The sequence below is a fragment of the Condylura cristata genome, unplaced genomic scaffold (genome assembly GCF_000260355.1).
Source record: "Condylura cristata isolate star-nosed mole 26May11 unplaced genomic scaffold, ConCri1.0 scaffold00003, whole genome shotgun sequence".
NCBI classification, from domain to species: Eukaryota; Metazoa; Chordata; class Mammalia; order Eulipotyphla; family Talpidae; genus Condylura; species Condylura cristata.
This window is the reverse complement of record NW_004567104.1, coordinates 33,287,736-33,304,352: the sequence shown is the minus strand read 5'-3', so window position 1 is coordinate 33,304,352 and position 16,617 is coordinate 33,287,736. Positions and strand designations below refer to the sequence as shown.

The following is a 16,617-nucleotide window of genomic DNA, read 5'->3' as shown; positions in this document are numbered from 1 at the left end:
GCAGAAGTGGCTTTAGCTTCTCAGTGCTGTGCTTTAACCCGCTGCACCACCAGGGAGGGCCCTAAAATTGACACTTTTTAACATGACCCCTGAGTCTGTTTTGTCTTCACAGCAACCCCCCTCAGGGAGGGGCACCACCTGCAACAGTCCTTGGCCTCAGTCCCGATATCATTCCCCATTTTTCGTTTTATATCAGCATATCTATAGTGATATTGGACAAAATCTTTCCATTGGCATAATACAAGCAACGTGATACAACACAGTGGCACAGCTATTGGTATCATGAGGACTAAATGCAAGAGGGCATGCCTTGTTCACACTTCATCCTGAAGAATTGGGTTTCCTTCATTACTTAGAGCATGTCAAGGTTTTGTTAACCGAATTTGAATTGTTTTAGTCCAAAATTTCTGAGTTTGGTCTCAGTTTTAAAATTGATTGTAAAGAGGGATTCTCTGATGGCACAAGGGGATAAGTCTCATCACTATAAAGCTATCGGCCTCATGAGTTCAATCATGGTGTGGGTTCTATCCCTGACCCCAGGGGTGACCCACATGGTGCTTCAGACCTCTCCTGTCTCACCACTGCTCCCCTCAGCAGTGTATTTCAGTAGCTCTACCTGTTCTGCTATGCCCCTCACGCACCGTCACCTCTGACATACACTCCAGCTCTTATATGCATTAAAAAAAAATCTATAAAAAAATTGATTGACAAGAGCTACTTCCTTCTTATGTTAGCCCAGGAGTCAGAATAGCCACATATTAGAGTATGTGATTCTCATTCCCTGAAGCAGATCTTTAATGTTAAAACTTAGATTTGCTTCACATTGTTCTGTCATGAGATTTCAAGGTTTCTCTTTTTGTTGATTTGAACCAATGAAGGGAAGCAGAGGAAAAAGAGGAGGTGGATGTGGACTGGTTACTAGAAAGCCAAGAAAGTTGTGTAGCCTAAGATCATTAAACACATTAGCAAGAAGTCATCATACAGAGTCAGTTCTCTCACTGAAGATGCACTTTCCTTTCCTCTTAAATAGCTTTATTCTGAAGTGGTATTTTTCCTCCTTTCTCTAACACAAGCAATTTTGTACCTTTAGGATTTGGGACAATCTAACAAAATAATATTTGACTTAGGTTGCGAGCGCTGAGCAGTTATTTCCAGCAAATCTTTTATTTTTGGACATGAAAAAAAATTGTTTCTCTTGATTGCTCAAGAGCAGAGCAAGGGATCTCTATGGTCTTTGTTGTGATGATAGATCATTTTAAATTTAAATATTTTCCTCCAAAAACTTGTGATGATGTAATAGAGCTCTTCATGTACTTTTCTTTCCCAATATCCTGAGACGTCGGCAGTATACATGGGTAGGCCATCCTGGTGTATGAGGCAGATGCCCTCACCCACTGGACAGGTAGTGGTAGTACTAATATAGAAAATTGTCTTTTTAATATAATTCTTTGGTTTGTTTTTTTTTTGGACCTTATATTATTTTTCTCCCCTCCAGAAAATGCTGCAGAGTAGAAGGACAGAGAGTTTTTTGAAATAACTAAGAAGCACCTTAAGTTAAAGGTGGCATTGACTTTTCTTCTTTATGTGCACCTGAGTTTAAAGCAATGGGTCTGTCTTTAATTTTTTTTTTTTAAAGAGCTGGAGTATATTCATAAGGACTTCTGAGCCTGTATTTTTCTCTGAGGAATGCAAGGTCATTCTCTCATTTTCTCTATCTATGTACTTACTTTTGAATTTCCTAATCTATAATGTGTGACATCAAAAAAGAGAAAAAGAAAAACAAACAGCAAATAACTCTTTACATTCCCTGTTAGTCACTTCTGTTAGAGAAAGAGGCAAAATGGAGGCGGGTGTAACAGCACTGGCTGCCTATCTGTCTTCTTGATCAGAAGTAGCAATAAAGAACTAGAGAATAGATCCCAGAGAAGGATCCCAAGATCCTTTTTGTCCAATCTGGCTCCTGAAGCCTATGTGTAAGCTATTCCAGACCGAAGTGCACAATGGAGCAAAGTGCAAGGGAGGACTGGTCCCTACCTACTGTGCTCAGACCTGGAATTGGCCAGATAAACCACAGTTTATACACAGGTCTACTCCTGGAACCTTACGTATACCACAGAGTTCTAAAATAGCTATATAGGACCAATTCTGCCTGTGTAGTTATTGTCTAGAAGTGGGGCAGGGGACAGATTCCTAGTGCTTCCTACTCTGTAATCTGCCTTTAATCTTCTCTATCATCTGGCTTTCCAGCCCTCATTAAAAATTGTGTAGGTAATCTTTTTCCAACTTTTCTTTCTTAGCATTTTAGTTTCTAAACTAATTTACAATGATTTACTCTTGTCTCTGTAGGTTCATCTGGTTTTAAAATGCAAAGCTCACCATTATTTTTCTTCCTCAAACACAGCTTCTCCATTCTTAGACTTTCTATTTTAATTCATTTCTTAGTATTCTGGAACACATCTTTAAACAATTTATTTGACAAAGTGCTCACACACCATCGTTCTCCCTTCAATGATATAGGTTCTCCATATTCAGGTTTTCAAATTAATTCATTTTCCGTATTCTGGAACACTCCCTTTAAGCAATTTTTGGGGAAAAGTTAGGTTAATAGTGCTATTCTGTTGTTGTTATGGTTGATGTTTCCTCATCTGCTTGGTAAGATTTCTGTTGAGGACTTCATACTTAACAGACAGAGAAAACTGCCTCAAAACTGTCAGTATTTTGTGTTTTTCTGACATTAGGGCTAAGTAAGAGGTGAAGTTTGTTAATATTGCTTTGCAGTAATAATACTTTCTTATTTTGTTTTTTAAACTCATCTTTGGAATTTAAAATGTTCACAATGATTTATCTCAATAAAAACATTAATTTTTATAAATTAAAAAAAAGATTTATTTCTACATACGGAACTGGGGTGCAGGCCAGAGGTGCAGGGGTGGGGAGGGATTCACCAGAGACAGAGTGGGAAGCAGAGCAGGCAGATCGACGAAGTTCACTGCTGAGGGGAGCAGCGGGCGGGTCAGGAGAGGTCTGCTGCGCCATGTGGATCGCCACTGGGGAGCCAAGGATAGAACTCACATGGAGGCAGCTGCGGCTAGCTTGGAGTGCTGCATCCTAACCCGCTGCACCACCAGGGAGAGTCCCCTTTTAATAAATCTTTGACAATGAGAACTCTTTACATTCCTTAATAGTGCCCTTTTTAGTTCATATTCATATTTAGTTCATAGAAATGTCTTTTCTCCTGTTTGATGTGTTTTGTGTTTTTCTCTCAAGAACCTCTTTCAATTTTAAGATGCTCCTTTTCTTTGGCCTCTACTTCAGGAAACTTCTTGATCAATTTAATCTTGGTGGTAGTGGGAATGAAATAATAAAGTTAGTATTTTTTGTTTAGTTTCCCATGCTTAGTTTCCTCACAGGAGGACACCCCCCCACCTTGTCCCCAAAGCTGGGTGTCTCACTTTAGTGGTAGAATCAGAAGGGGCAGTTTACTCACTCCTAATCTGCACAGATAATAGATAATAATTTATTGTCTTACTAAAATCTATAGAGTCCTCCTTTATTCTGTTTTACAGATGTGTAGATTTTTCCTCCTCTTCTGAATTATCTTATTTTTTTTTTAAGATTTTTAAAGGGAATTTCAAGAGGGGGAATTTTTAATCAGTCTCACCTAAAAACTATGTCTGAAATTCAAGCCACTGAATTATTTTAAACACACACACACGCACACACACACACTTAGATCTATGTCAACACATTCAAATGCAAGGAAAGGGTTAAATTTCTTCCACAAGTGTCTGCAAAATCTGTAGACAAAAGAGGAACAGCCTGTGTTAAAGAAAGTTACAGTGTATATGGTCATTAAGGAGGAAGCTTCAGAGGGGTGGAAGAGGCTGCCGCCTCCTTCTACTATAACGAGCCCTAACGCCACAAGAGGACAAGTGGGATCCTCTCCAGACCTAAGTCCAACAGCAGAAGCAGGCAAGATGGACCTTGGATGGTGAGTGAGCGTTCTAATTATTCTTCACCAGGCAATTACGAGTTAAGTGACTTCAGTGGCAGGGTGAGGTTCGGGATGGTGCTCCATCTTTTGTCCTTCCTGCCCAAGAATGCTAATGTGTGTTAGGGTCCTATTTAACAGAAACCAAAAACAGGAACACCTGGGAACGAGGTTCGTACTGCAAAAGATTAACTGAAGTGCCAAAGGTTTTGCCTCTTGTTGGAGCATTCACTCCCGGTTGTTTTCTTAGCTCCAAAGTAGAGAAACCTGAAAAAAAGTCTCACCCAAGATGTGACTTCCTTGGGGTGCCAAAAGCTTCTTTTTTTTAAGTGATTTTATTTTATAATTTTTTTTAAATATTCAAATCTTGTGGTTTTTTATTTTAAGAATGAGAAAATTAAAATATCTGCATAAATAGGACAAGTGATAGGGAGTAAATTTTGTGTATATCTAGATTAGTTTGTCATTGGGATGAAGGAATAAGAGAGAAATTGAGAGTCCAAGGAAAAGGAAGAGGAAGAAGAGGTGTAAGAAAATGTAGAAGCCAGATGATGACTCATAAACTAGCCATGGGAGATTCTGAGCAGGGTGATATAGTGGAAAGAGGTAGAGTAATTCTATTAGCTACTGAGTTTTGAAAATGCTTGATATGCTGTGTACTTGTCTTATTTCACTGAATTTTAATCTTTTCAATGATTCTCATTCTATTTTATGGATGACATAATGGTAACTTAAAGAGGTTAAATAACTTACTTAAGTTTATAAGTTCATAACAAGTAGAGTTAAAATCTTTCTTGCTGCTTTGCTCTATATCACAAGGTTCCTCCACACTGTGGCAGGTCCCTATGGAATTTACTGGAAGAAGTCACACCCATCCTTCTCTTGGAAATGGCAACTGGAATCTATCACTAAATACTATTTTCTTTGAAAGTTGAAATAATCTTCACCCACCCCATGCTTACTGGCATGGGAAACAGTTTTGCTGATTTATTTCAGAAAACTAGAATTTAATTTTCAAGTAAAGGTTCCTTCTCCTTCCAGTGAAATTTTAGAATGTGCATATGTGTGAAAATAATTTACATTATTAAAACCCTAGGTAGGACCACTTAATTACCCTAATACTACAACATCTATACAACCACAGGCAAGTGTCTATATTGTTAAAATTCAACTTCAGGGAGTCTGAAATTTGATTCTGAACAGGAAATGAAAAATATAAATGGTCAGTAAATGTTTAGTCTCACCAGAGACAAAAGAAGTGTAAATTAAAACAGAGAAATATTTTTCTTTTATCAAAATGGCAATTTTTTTCTTTGATAAAGCAAGCCAGAGAGAACCCTACTAAGAATGGAGGAACATCTATACCCTTGCTACATGCTGATGACAAACAATCTTTTTGGTCAATAATTTGGTGATATAGATCAAAAGCCTTTAAATTGTACATGTCCTTTAACCAAACAGTTCAACTTTTGGGCATGTATCTGAAGAACATAATCATATATGTTTTTAAAGTTTTGGAGGAACTTATTCATGTATGTTTTTAACATATTCTTGCTGTTTCTAGTAGGGATAATCTTGAAACAACTTAAATGACTAAAAAAATTACTTAATTATAGAGCATTCATCATGGACTACTATGAGACTGTTAAAAGTTACCTTGTAGAACAATTCTTAATGTGTTTAGCTTAAGGAATAAACAGAATGTGCACTGCTACTAGTTTTATATGGGAAATCTATATGTACACAAGATTAATCAGATATGTAGATGATTTTTACTTTCTTCTTAGTCTTGAAAATAGATCACAATGTAGGTGAAAAAATAAAGCTAGATGTTTAAGAAAAAGAAACCAATAGCTGGCTTCTCTCTGAAAAGCCTATGACCACTCAAAATTTGTGGACTCTTAGTGTTAGAGATTGGACCTTTTTTGGCTTCTTGATTCCTCTTTAAAATGCTCACTCTACCCATAACTCACTTGATTTCAGTAGGCCTGCCTTCATAGACAGTTTTGTATAAGAGACCAGTGCATTCATTTCCTTATTTTATGGATGTGATGTCACACTCTAGAGTGACTTGTATGTTGGGAGTGCAATGCCATATGCTTCCGAACCAGACTCTGGGGTTTAAATCCCACTTCTTCCACTTTTTAGTGGTGTGATCTGCGTCAAGCTGCTTCATTGCTGACAGTAGGGATAATCATTTTATATCGTAACATGGTTGTGAGTGCCTAATGAAAGAATGCAGGAAGGGTGCTCACAACCTTGCTCTAGTGAGTACTTCATACGTATTAGTAGTGTTAGCTGTTTTTATTACTATCACTGCTAAAATGAAGAAATACAGGGGAAATGATTTGGCTATATATATATATATATCTAAAATGAAGAAATACAGGGGAAATGATTTGGCTATATATATATATATATGTATGTATATATATATATATGTATATATATACATATATATACACACAATTACTTGATGGTATAGCTAGAACTAGAATTCAGGAAGACTTTTTCCAGCATCAGTTTCCAATGCCCTTTGGGTCTGGCAGGACAAGCCTAAACTGGGCCCTCACAAAACCTAACCTGGAGCAGACCGAACCCAAAGATAAGGTCAGCCACTTCCAAAGAATGATTCTAGTCATACCAAGAAGGTGGAAAGGAGGGGGAAGCTAAGGAAACTTGAGCACTTTTAGGAGCAAGGATGAAGCTGGGATCTAGAGAAGCAAAGAACCAAAGAACAGATGACTCAGAGAGATTGCTGGGGTTTTTCTAGATCACCAGCTGTGGGCTTCACAAGGGATCATTGTGGTTTAAAGACCCACTGCCTGGATGATTAAATAGACAAATGGGGTCTAGGTGCGTGGGGTGGAGGATGAGAGTGATTGCAAGAAGTACTGCAAGAGAAGATGCCAGACAGTCATAATAGAGAATGGAATGAACAAGGATTTCCCAGTTCTCAGGGACCCAGTACTGATTGTCATAAGAACATTGCCTAAACTGAAAGCCTAAGCTGTAAATTTTATAAACAACTAAAGATCTGACAACAGTTGCTAAAAAAAATGTCTCCTGGTAGCACAGCCCAGGATTGATGAGGGGGTGACAAGGTGATCCTTTAGGAAACTATAGGAAAAATCCAAGTACAATTGTTGAAGACATGAAACCAGGGCAGTTATGTGTGGGATCGAAGAGGAGGGGATGCATTTGGAAGGTGACTGAACCCTAGGATTGGCAGGATTTGGCTTTGACAGATGTTGCACTTTGAAAGAAAGGTCTGATCACACCAAGACATCTTTCAAAAAATGGAGGACATAGGAAGTGGATTGGATTTGGGCCAGAGGGAGAGAAAAAACAGACTGAATTTTGGACTTCTCGTTTTCAGCACCGTGAGACAATGAATTTCTAACATTCAATATTCTGTACTTTGTTACCACAATAACCTCAAACCTACCAAATGTGGTGTGTGGACATAATACTTTGGTGAGAGCACATATAGCCAGAGAAAGAATCTGTGAATAAGTGCATCAGAAAGGTGTTGGGGAACCAAGAAAGGATTAGGTCACCTATGCTAAGAGGAAAGCAATATTTCCCAAACCAAATGGCATTCACAATGTCAAATTCTGCAGAAAGGTGAAGTAAGATAATGACTGAAATGTCAATCCAGAGGTCCTCAGTGACCTTTGCAAAGTCTTCCTAATTGAGTGGAGGTGGAGATCTTAGAAAACTGAAAAGTCAGAAGCTGCACAAATAGCTCCTTCCTGTCAATTTTGGTGGCGAATGGGGACCTCTTCACTAGACCAAACACAACTGCTGTCCTTAAAGAGCCACCTGGAAACATGGATGCAAATCAGCCAGACCTGAGCTTCCCTTCTCTGCTTTAATACCTAAACACAGGAGAAAAAGACCAGTACTTCCTGTCTACCCAAAACTGGTTTGGGAAGGATTCCAAGAAAAAAAAGAATCTTTCAGCCGTCATTTACATGTTGAAATTTTGGTTTTGACTCAGATACCAGTCCGCTGTATAAAGTGACAAGAGAGTTGTCATTTGAGCCTTCTCAAAGACAAAGCCTGAGATGAATCTGGTCGTGTAAAAAGGGAAACTAGCCCACATGGAATTTGGGGGCTCCCTTAGACTTTATATCAATAAGCAGAGTAAATAGGGTAGAACTGGAACATTGAAGTATTAAAGCATTTTATTAGAAGGCTTCAAAGTCAAAATGAGTCTAAAATTTGCTTTCTGTAGTCTCAACAATTTAAGTGTCACAGTTCTATATTATTGTGAATAAATTTTATTTACTAAACAATCTAGCACATACTAAACAATCTAGCACATATAAAAAAACCTGGTTTCAGGTTTATCATAACTAACCACTGTAAAACCTGAAATAAATAGCTACCAAAAAGATTATTTTAATCAGCACTCCATCTTAAAATGATTGTTAACCAGTTAAACAATAAATCTTTATCAAAAATCTGATAGTTTTAAGACACTGTGCAGAATACAGAAGAAATAACTGACATGTTATTTTTAGAGTCTGGTTGAAAATTAAAAAAATATATGAAATTACAAAAGCAATACAATGCAGGTAATAATTTAGTGATTTTTCAGAAATAAATATAAATAACAAAAATGTTCATTCTAACTAAAGAAATACTAATCAGAATGCCAATGAGATCTTTTCATTCATTAAACAGTAAGCAGCAAATAAACCAGTTAGAAAACTGACAAAAGATATAAAAAAAGCCATTTCCCCCAAATAGGCGATACAGATGACAAATAAGTACAACAAAAAAAGATATTCATCATTAAGCCACTATGAAAAGGAAAATTAAGCTGTAGTGGAATATTGCTATATTATACATGGCTAAGTGAAAAAATACTGGCAACTCCAAGTGTAGGCAGGACAAAGAAAAATGGAATCATTCATATATTATTGTTAGAAATGGAAAATGGTATATCCCCTCTATAGAAAAAATTGGGGTTTTCTAAACATCTCTTTACCCAGTGATCCAGTAATTATACTCTTTAGCATTTATCCTATATTCATTTATCCTCAAAAGCCAGTACCGGAATATTCAGACAGATTTTATTTACAATAGACAAAAACTTGAGGAAATAATGTTCAATGAGTGAATGGTACACATATGCCTTGGGAGACTAGTGGAATAATACAGTAAAAAGGAAAAGACTACCGAGACACACAAAGACTTGGATGAATCACAGGGAATTATGCTAAGTGAACTCCAAAAGTTTCCATTTTAGGACATTCTCAAATAATCAAATCCTATAAGTAGAGGGCAAATTGGTGGTTACCATGGTTGGGGATGGTACCATGGTTGGGTTATCAAACACCTGAAGTTACCCAGCCCCTCGTGGGAGCAGGTACGTATCCAATGTGGTAGCACAAGGGAGATTTTCTAACACAATAGATCTAGATCTGTATCTTGATAATAGCAGTTACTATGTGACTATGAAGGTGATGCAGTTGTCTACCACTACACTCACATACATACATACACACATGCACACTTGCAAGCAGACAGAGCACACCAGACATAAAACTGGCGAACTCCTAATGAGCACTGTGGATCATGCCAAAGTCCTTTTCATGGCTCAGATAGTGTACAGTTATGCAACTTGCTACCAGTGGGGAAAAACTGAGTGAAGGGTATACACAGGAACCCCTTGCACATTTTTTTTTCATCCTCCTTTGAATCTTTACTTATGTCAAATGAAGGAAAAGCAATTTTTTTAAATCCAAGATGTTCATCTTCATTAAACATTAAAGAAATGTCAGTGCAAACACCATCTATCAAATTAAAATCTGTTTGGTGAGAGAGAGGACAATAATGCTAATGTGGAGGGAAGAGCACAAGGACTGTGAAGCTGGATCATGGGGCTGTGGTGGAGAACCACAGAGCGACACCTGAGGGGAGAAACCAAATGCTGCCCCCAAAGTGACAGTGATGTAAGAAAATAAACAAATTTCTTAAAAAGAAAAGAAACTGGGGGGAATAATAACAATTCTAGTAGGTACTTTCATATACTACTGATTGCGGACATATCAATCACTATAATCTTTCTAGAAAGCAACTAAACAGCATGTATGATGTGTCTTAAAATGTTTTATGCAAGCAAAACTGAATCTGATCACTGCCTACGTTCTTTGTGTTCTTAGAAATTTTTTCAGTTCATTTAACATCTTTGTTCTAGGAATTGTGCTACACATTAGAAATACATGCTGAAGGTGTTGGATTTAGTGGAAAATATACCAGATGCAATGAATTTTTTTTTTTAAGTGAAGTGTACAAGGTTGCGCAGGAGCCAAAGATTGTTGCTGTCCATGTACCTATAGACCATATTATGTTTAGATAAGATTTTTAAGTTAGTAGGGCTGGTATAAGTAGAGAGTTGCTTATTAAATCATTGGAGGAAGCTCCTTGAACTTCAGTGCTCTCTTCTGTAATATTACTTAACAATGCCACGAGGGTAATAACAATTTAAAAGGCTCCAAAGCCTTGTGAAAATATATTATGTTAGGCTTTACAATCTATTATTTCTTGTATTCTAAATTAAGTCTGAAATGTTTTTCGCTCTGCCATTATTGATTCAATTCCAGCAACTGAATTCATTCATACCCATAACCCAGAAGTTGCTATCATAGCTCTCCTTATTATAGAGAAGAGTAGGTTCAATACAAATAAATAAGAGGTACTCCAAACAGGTCACTTAAAATAATTTTATGTAATATTAAATTAAAATCTTGTCCTATAATTGGTGATCATACTCATGTCTTCTTGAAGTTGTCTACGCAACACCCTCTTTAGCAACTACAGGACTTCAAATACTTTATGTCTGCTATGTATATTTTTTAATTTAGAAAGACTTTTTTGCTCATGAGTAATGTATACAAACTTGCATTTCTAATTCCAGAAGATATATAAATCTTATCATTTTTCCTTATCATCAAAATGCTTAGATATCTTGCTCTTATACTTTCAGGTATCTAGATAATAAAAGACATGGAAAAGATTTGTGAATAAAAATATTTATCATAGCACTATTTAATAGATTAAATTATAAGACTCAACCTAAATCCATCATGGTTGGTGATTGGCTAAGTGAATGAAAAATGAAATTGATGATGACAGAAGAAAACATAAATTTAAAAATACACAGGAATAATTTAGCAAGGAAATATGTCAAAACAACCATAGCACTTTTTTCTATATTGACGGGTAATGGAACTAGAATTTATCCTTTGATTAATTGCCAAATTGACAGTGAAGTTATGTATTTTTTTGCTAATCATGATGAAATTCAAAGTATTTTACTGAGGAGATAAAGACACTAATTAAGGAGTGGAAAACATAGAACACCTACAGAGATCCCGAGATATCAGAAAGAAGTTATGTAGTCTGTGCTTTATCATAGCCCCATCACATACAAATGGTGGAAGTATTACAGGGCAGTGAGAGGAGTACCCCGAACCCTCAAACTTGCCTGCTTTAAATAGGTCTGCCATCTGCCGCATCAAGACAAAACATATAAAACCGTTAATGGAAAGGAACTTTAACATAATGAACGTGCAATTCAGAAAAAAACAAAGAAGATAGCTTCTAAATCAAACACCCAACATTACACATCCCCTCGTGGGTAAAAGTCCACCCAAAAAGGATTGGTCCAAAGCAAGGCCTGAAAGCCCGCCATAAGCCTAAAGCACCTTCTGGTGGGGGCCCATAGAAAAGGGTCAGAAATGGCCAGACAAGTCAGGGAGGAAAAGAGCAAAATCCGAATCAACATAAATGCTGCCATTGTCACCTCCCCCATGGGTCTCTCACCCACGTCTCTTTCAACTAGTCCAGGACCAAGAAACAAGAGCCGCTTCTTCACATGCTTCCTGCTCCATGTGGCTTCTTCAGGTCTCCTTCTGGCTCTCCACCCTGCTTCCTTCCTCCTAGTTTCCTCTCCAGATTCTTCTCCATCCTACTCAGCTCCACCCTCCTTTGGGTGGGGCGGGGAAACTGGAACCTCCCGTATTCCTGGGGGCCACACTAGTACAGAAGTCATGTCTCACCAGCAGTCAGAGGATCCCCATCTCCAGGGGCCTGCTGGTCACCACTCTGTACTGTATGCAGGATTATGGTCTAGAACAACCCTAACCTGATTTTTCAAGAGAACTCAGAGAGGTGGAACTCAGAGAGGACAGAGCTATATCAGGACGGGGTCCAAAATGCGCTCTCACAAATAAATGAAATATCCTGATTTTTAACAAAAGATTCCATGTCAGCAGTGGCTGGTTTGCCCCAGGCTTCCAGTTTTGACTTCTGACTTCTGTTAGGGCAAAAGTGGTTCAAGGGACAGAGGTCATCGAGAAAGGTGTGGCTTAGGAATACCCTAAAGCGAAGCTAATAAGGGAGGGCTCCTCATAGATTCAGAATTCTTGCCATACGGCAGGCAAGATGTACTACATTATATCATATGTATTGTGATTTATACAATTCGAGGAGGGAGTTATAGTATTATCTTCCATTTTTCACAAGTGCAAACTTAATTTTAGAGACAGAAAGTTCACATCGCTAGTTAACAGAGCCAAGATTCCAATTAATTCTAGTTCTAATATCTGAATGGTATACTACATATCATAGAAGATCAGGGGAGGAACAATATATAAGAAAGCCTTGGGCATGGAAATATTTAAACTTGGACAGAGCCATATCAGGTCAGGGTCCAAAATGAGCTCTCGCAAATAAATGAAGCAGGTAATAGCTAAGGAATCAGTAGTCTGCAGTAAAGTTTGAAAAGACTGGCAGACAAAAAAAAAAAAAAACAGTGTACAGTTGTCCTAAAAAATTATAATTAATTGCCAATACTTAAAAAATCTGAAGGGTTTATATATGTTTGAATTGTCAGCTTCTCTGGGAAATCAGAATACTTGGTAACACTGGGCCCACATTCCTATATGGTAACAACCAGTGAGTGTGGTGAGTTGCCCAGGATATAAGCCTTCATCTTCCTCTGAGGCCTGCCTTGCCCATTTACAATATCTATAAGAACCTTGAAGTTGCTTGAGTCTAAAGGCATTGGCTTAGAAAATAAGGCATCAGCAGGTTAGTAGGAATAGTTAAAAGGAACAATGTAGGTTTGAAAATCTGGACCCAATAAGATAACTCCCTGAGGATGTTATTTATCTTCTTTCCTCCTGATTGGGTAGGAAGTAGCTGCAAGATCTTTGCCTAGTGGTCATAGGGATGTGAGTTGAGTTGGGAAGGACTTGATTCAGGGCTCAATATAGAAGGAGGTGGAAATTTGAGAGACATGGAGAGTTTAGAGAGGAAGAAGTGGAAACATTAATGCACCTGTTCAGTGGCACATCCAAAATTCCATTTGCAAGAGAATCTCTGACTTAAGTATTCCTGGTTGCCAGAAATAAAAGGAAAACAAAATCCAGTCTCTTTAATGCCCTAGTCTAATTTCATATGTATTGATGAGTGATCCCTTTTATGTACCTCTTGGATGTTGATCTGAGAGTCCCATTCAGTTCTATGGAGGCTTAGGAAATATATTTCCTTAGATTAAAGGTAATTTAGTCAGATTACTCTTCCAAACCTCAGTTTCTTCATATGTTAGAAGGTTTAATGTTTCTAAATTTTCAGGGCCTCTCTGGTGGTGTAAGGAGTTAAGTGACAGCACTAAGAAGATATCCACAACTACTGCAGCATGGCTCAATCCCTGACCAGGGAGGTGACCCACACAGCACAACAGACTTCTCCTGTCTTTGCCCGCTGCTCCCCTCAGCAGTGTGTTTCAGTCAATCTGCCTGTTCTCTCCACTCTGTCTCTGGTGTATGAATAAATAAATAATCTTTAAAAAATAGTTTCTAAGTATTCAGAGGTTGGGTATCAAGAGAAAGAATGGAGAAATATGAAGTACACATTTAATAGTAGGAAGTTGTGTGATGAGGCAAAGGCAGGATTAGAAACATTACATAGGAATTTTTCCTGAGTCCTTACAGATATTTAGATATTATTTCTCCCTTGAAATAAGTGAGTGCAATGGACTGATGTAGAATCCTGGGTCTTTGGTGGTGATATGTGATGTATTAACGTACATCTAAAGAAGTTTAAACGTATACCCCTAAATCATATGCCATGTTGGCACAATTAAAATAATACAATTTTGGGCCCTCCCTGGTGGCGCAGCAAGTTAAAGCACAGCACTAAGAAGCTAAAGCCACTTCAGCATGAGTTCGATCCTCACCCCGGAGGTGACCCACATGGCCCAGCAGACCTCTCCTGACCTGCCCGCTGCTCCCCTCAGCAGTGTACTTCGTCAGTCAGCCTGTTCTGCTCCCCGCTTTGTCTCTGGTGAATCCTCTCATCACCTCTGTACCTCTGGCCTGTACCCCAGTTCTGTATGTATAAATGAATAATTTAAAAAATAATAGTAATACAGTTTTAGGAAAGAAAAAATGAGGAAATTGAAATTTAGTAAGTCACTCAAGGTAACACATAATTAGTATTCACTCAACCAGTGTCAACTAGGCCTACAGCATTGAGACCCCCCAAAAGTGTACTGACATCTATCTGACATTTTAATGCCATAGATTTATAAATGAAAGATAAAAATAGGCTAGAAATTCAATTCTACATTTTGTTAAATTTTTGAGTTTACCAGCTCTGTATCTCTGGGCCTAACCTCTAGCCTAACCTCTCTGAAACTCAGTTTCCTCATCTATAAACATTTTGTGCACTTATTTTATAGATTAAATGAAGTTGCACATTGAAAGAACTTCCCTGGCTTATAGGCAATCAGGTAACAGATATCAACTTTAATAACATTTACTGGAATGGTGACAATGCTAAATAGCAAAAATGTAAAGAAAAAACCACAAGCTCCCTGCCCCATGATGCTCAGGGGGGCACTGACAGAGGAGAGGTGAAATTTTAGCACAAGGAAACTATTTTAACAGAAGGATGAATAACGTGATTTGGAAGGGAGGGAAATACAGCTATGGTGACAAGAAGAGAGAAGTCTGGCAGAAAAGTTTCAGTTCTGAGCTATGATCTGGACCTTGGAGGAAGACAGAGAAGACAGAAAGGCATCCAGGCAGAAGAAACTGCTTTTTCAAAGAAGGCCAAAAGTCCTGAAGGGTCCAAGCAGACAGGGAATAACAGGCAGTTTGAGTGTGACCAGAGAGTAAATTCTATGGGCTGACTGATAAGATAAAAATTGGGTTAGACTATGTAGGGCCTTGCCTTTTGCTAAGTATCACCAGTTGCCCACAAGAAACAAGGAGCAAATATTTAAAGCAAGGAAGTTTCATAATCATACTGTTTTGTTTTTTTTTTAATAAAGATTTGTTTATGTTGGGAGTGACCAAGTGCGGAGATTTACTGAGGGACTGGATAAAGGCAGTAATAAATTAGGCCTTGCATCCAAGGGTGATAAGGCAGTAATAAACTGGGCCTTGCATCCAATTAACTGGGCCTTACATCAAGGGACACAGCAATGAGTCACCCCTTTGGAATCTGAGTTTAGAATCTATATAAGCTGGCAGTAGCTGTGGACCCCACCTAGGGGCTCCATCTCAGCTGCTGCCCAGGAGCAATAAACTCTGTTTGCTCAGCCTTTCTGCCTCCTCTTTCTTGCAGTTGGTCACAGAAGTTGGGACAAAACAATTTATACATACAAGAACTGGGGTATAGGCCGCAGGTGCAGGGAGTGAGAGGATTCACCGAGAGAGGGCGGAGCAGAACAGGCAGATGGACTGAAACACACTGGTGAGGGGAGCAGTGGGAAAGACAGGAGAGGTCTGCCACATGATGTGGGTCACTCCCCCTGACAGGGCTGTGGATGGCTTCGCCCATAATCATATTTTTTTTTTAAAAGATTTATTTATTTATGCATACAGAACAGGGGTACAGGCCAGAGGTGCAGGGGTGGTGAGAGGATTCACCAGAGACAGAGTGGGGAGCATAACAGGCAGATCTACTAAGTACACTGTTGAGGGGAGCAGCGGGTGTGTCAGGAGGGGTCTGCCGAGCCATGAGGTCACCTCTGGGGCGAGGATCGAACTCACACTGAAGCGGCTGTGGCCAGCTTGCAGTGCTGCGTCCTAACCCGTTGAGCCACCAGGGAGGGCCAGTCATTGTTTTTAATGAAAGAAAACTATAACCTAAAATACAGTGAGAGAAACCAACCAGGTGCTGTTGAAGTAGATTAGACAAAGAGGTAATGAAGACCCCACAGCTGGCTGCCAAGGAATAGGATGTGTGTGTGAGGATGATGTGGTAAAGGGTAACATATACACAATATATCAAAGTGAATGTATGAAAATGAATTGGTCCCTTCTTACCACAGTCATCCCAAAGGACCAAAACAAAAACACAGAAAACCTCTTAAAAAATAATCTCTTTTGTTTGTATGCAAATAGGCTATGCACAGTGAAAATGCAACTTAAGTGTGTTGACAAATGCGGTGTTTTGTCTTTAGCCCATGAAACTCAGAGATCAAATTGGTTTATAAATACAGTTCTTGAAAATTCCAATCTTCTAACATTAAAACATTGGTCAATCAGGGAGAGACTTATTTGAGGTTGTTTTTTTATCTTAAAGCAGATTTAAGG

At 38.4% G+C, this 16,617-nt stretch overlaps 1 protein-coding gene across 2 annotated transcripts in view; it reads left to right on the top strand.

The window, feature by feature from the left end:
- The first annotated feature begins 3,922 nt into the window (after positions 1 to 3,922).
- CD86 (CD86 molecule) overlaps positions 3,923 to 16,617 on the top strand; it is a 51,644-nt gene continuing 38,949 nt past the window's right edge. For both annotated transcript variants that reach the window (XM_012730020.1, XM_004675441.2), the window contains exon 1: positions 3,923 to 3,991. In XM_012730020.1, the coding sequence (XP_012585474.1) occupies positions 3,978 to 3,991 (14 nt within the window). In that variant the 5' untranslated portion in view covers positions 3,923 to 3,977. The remainder of the gene's footprint in view (positions 3,992 to 16,617) is intronic.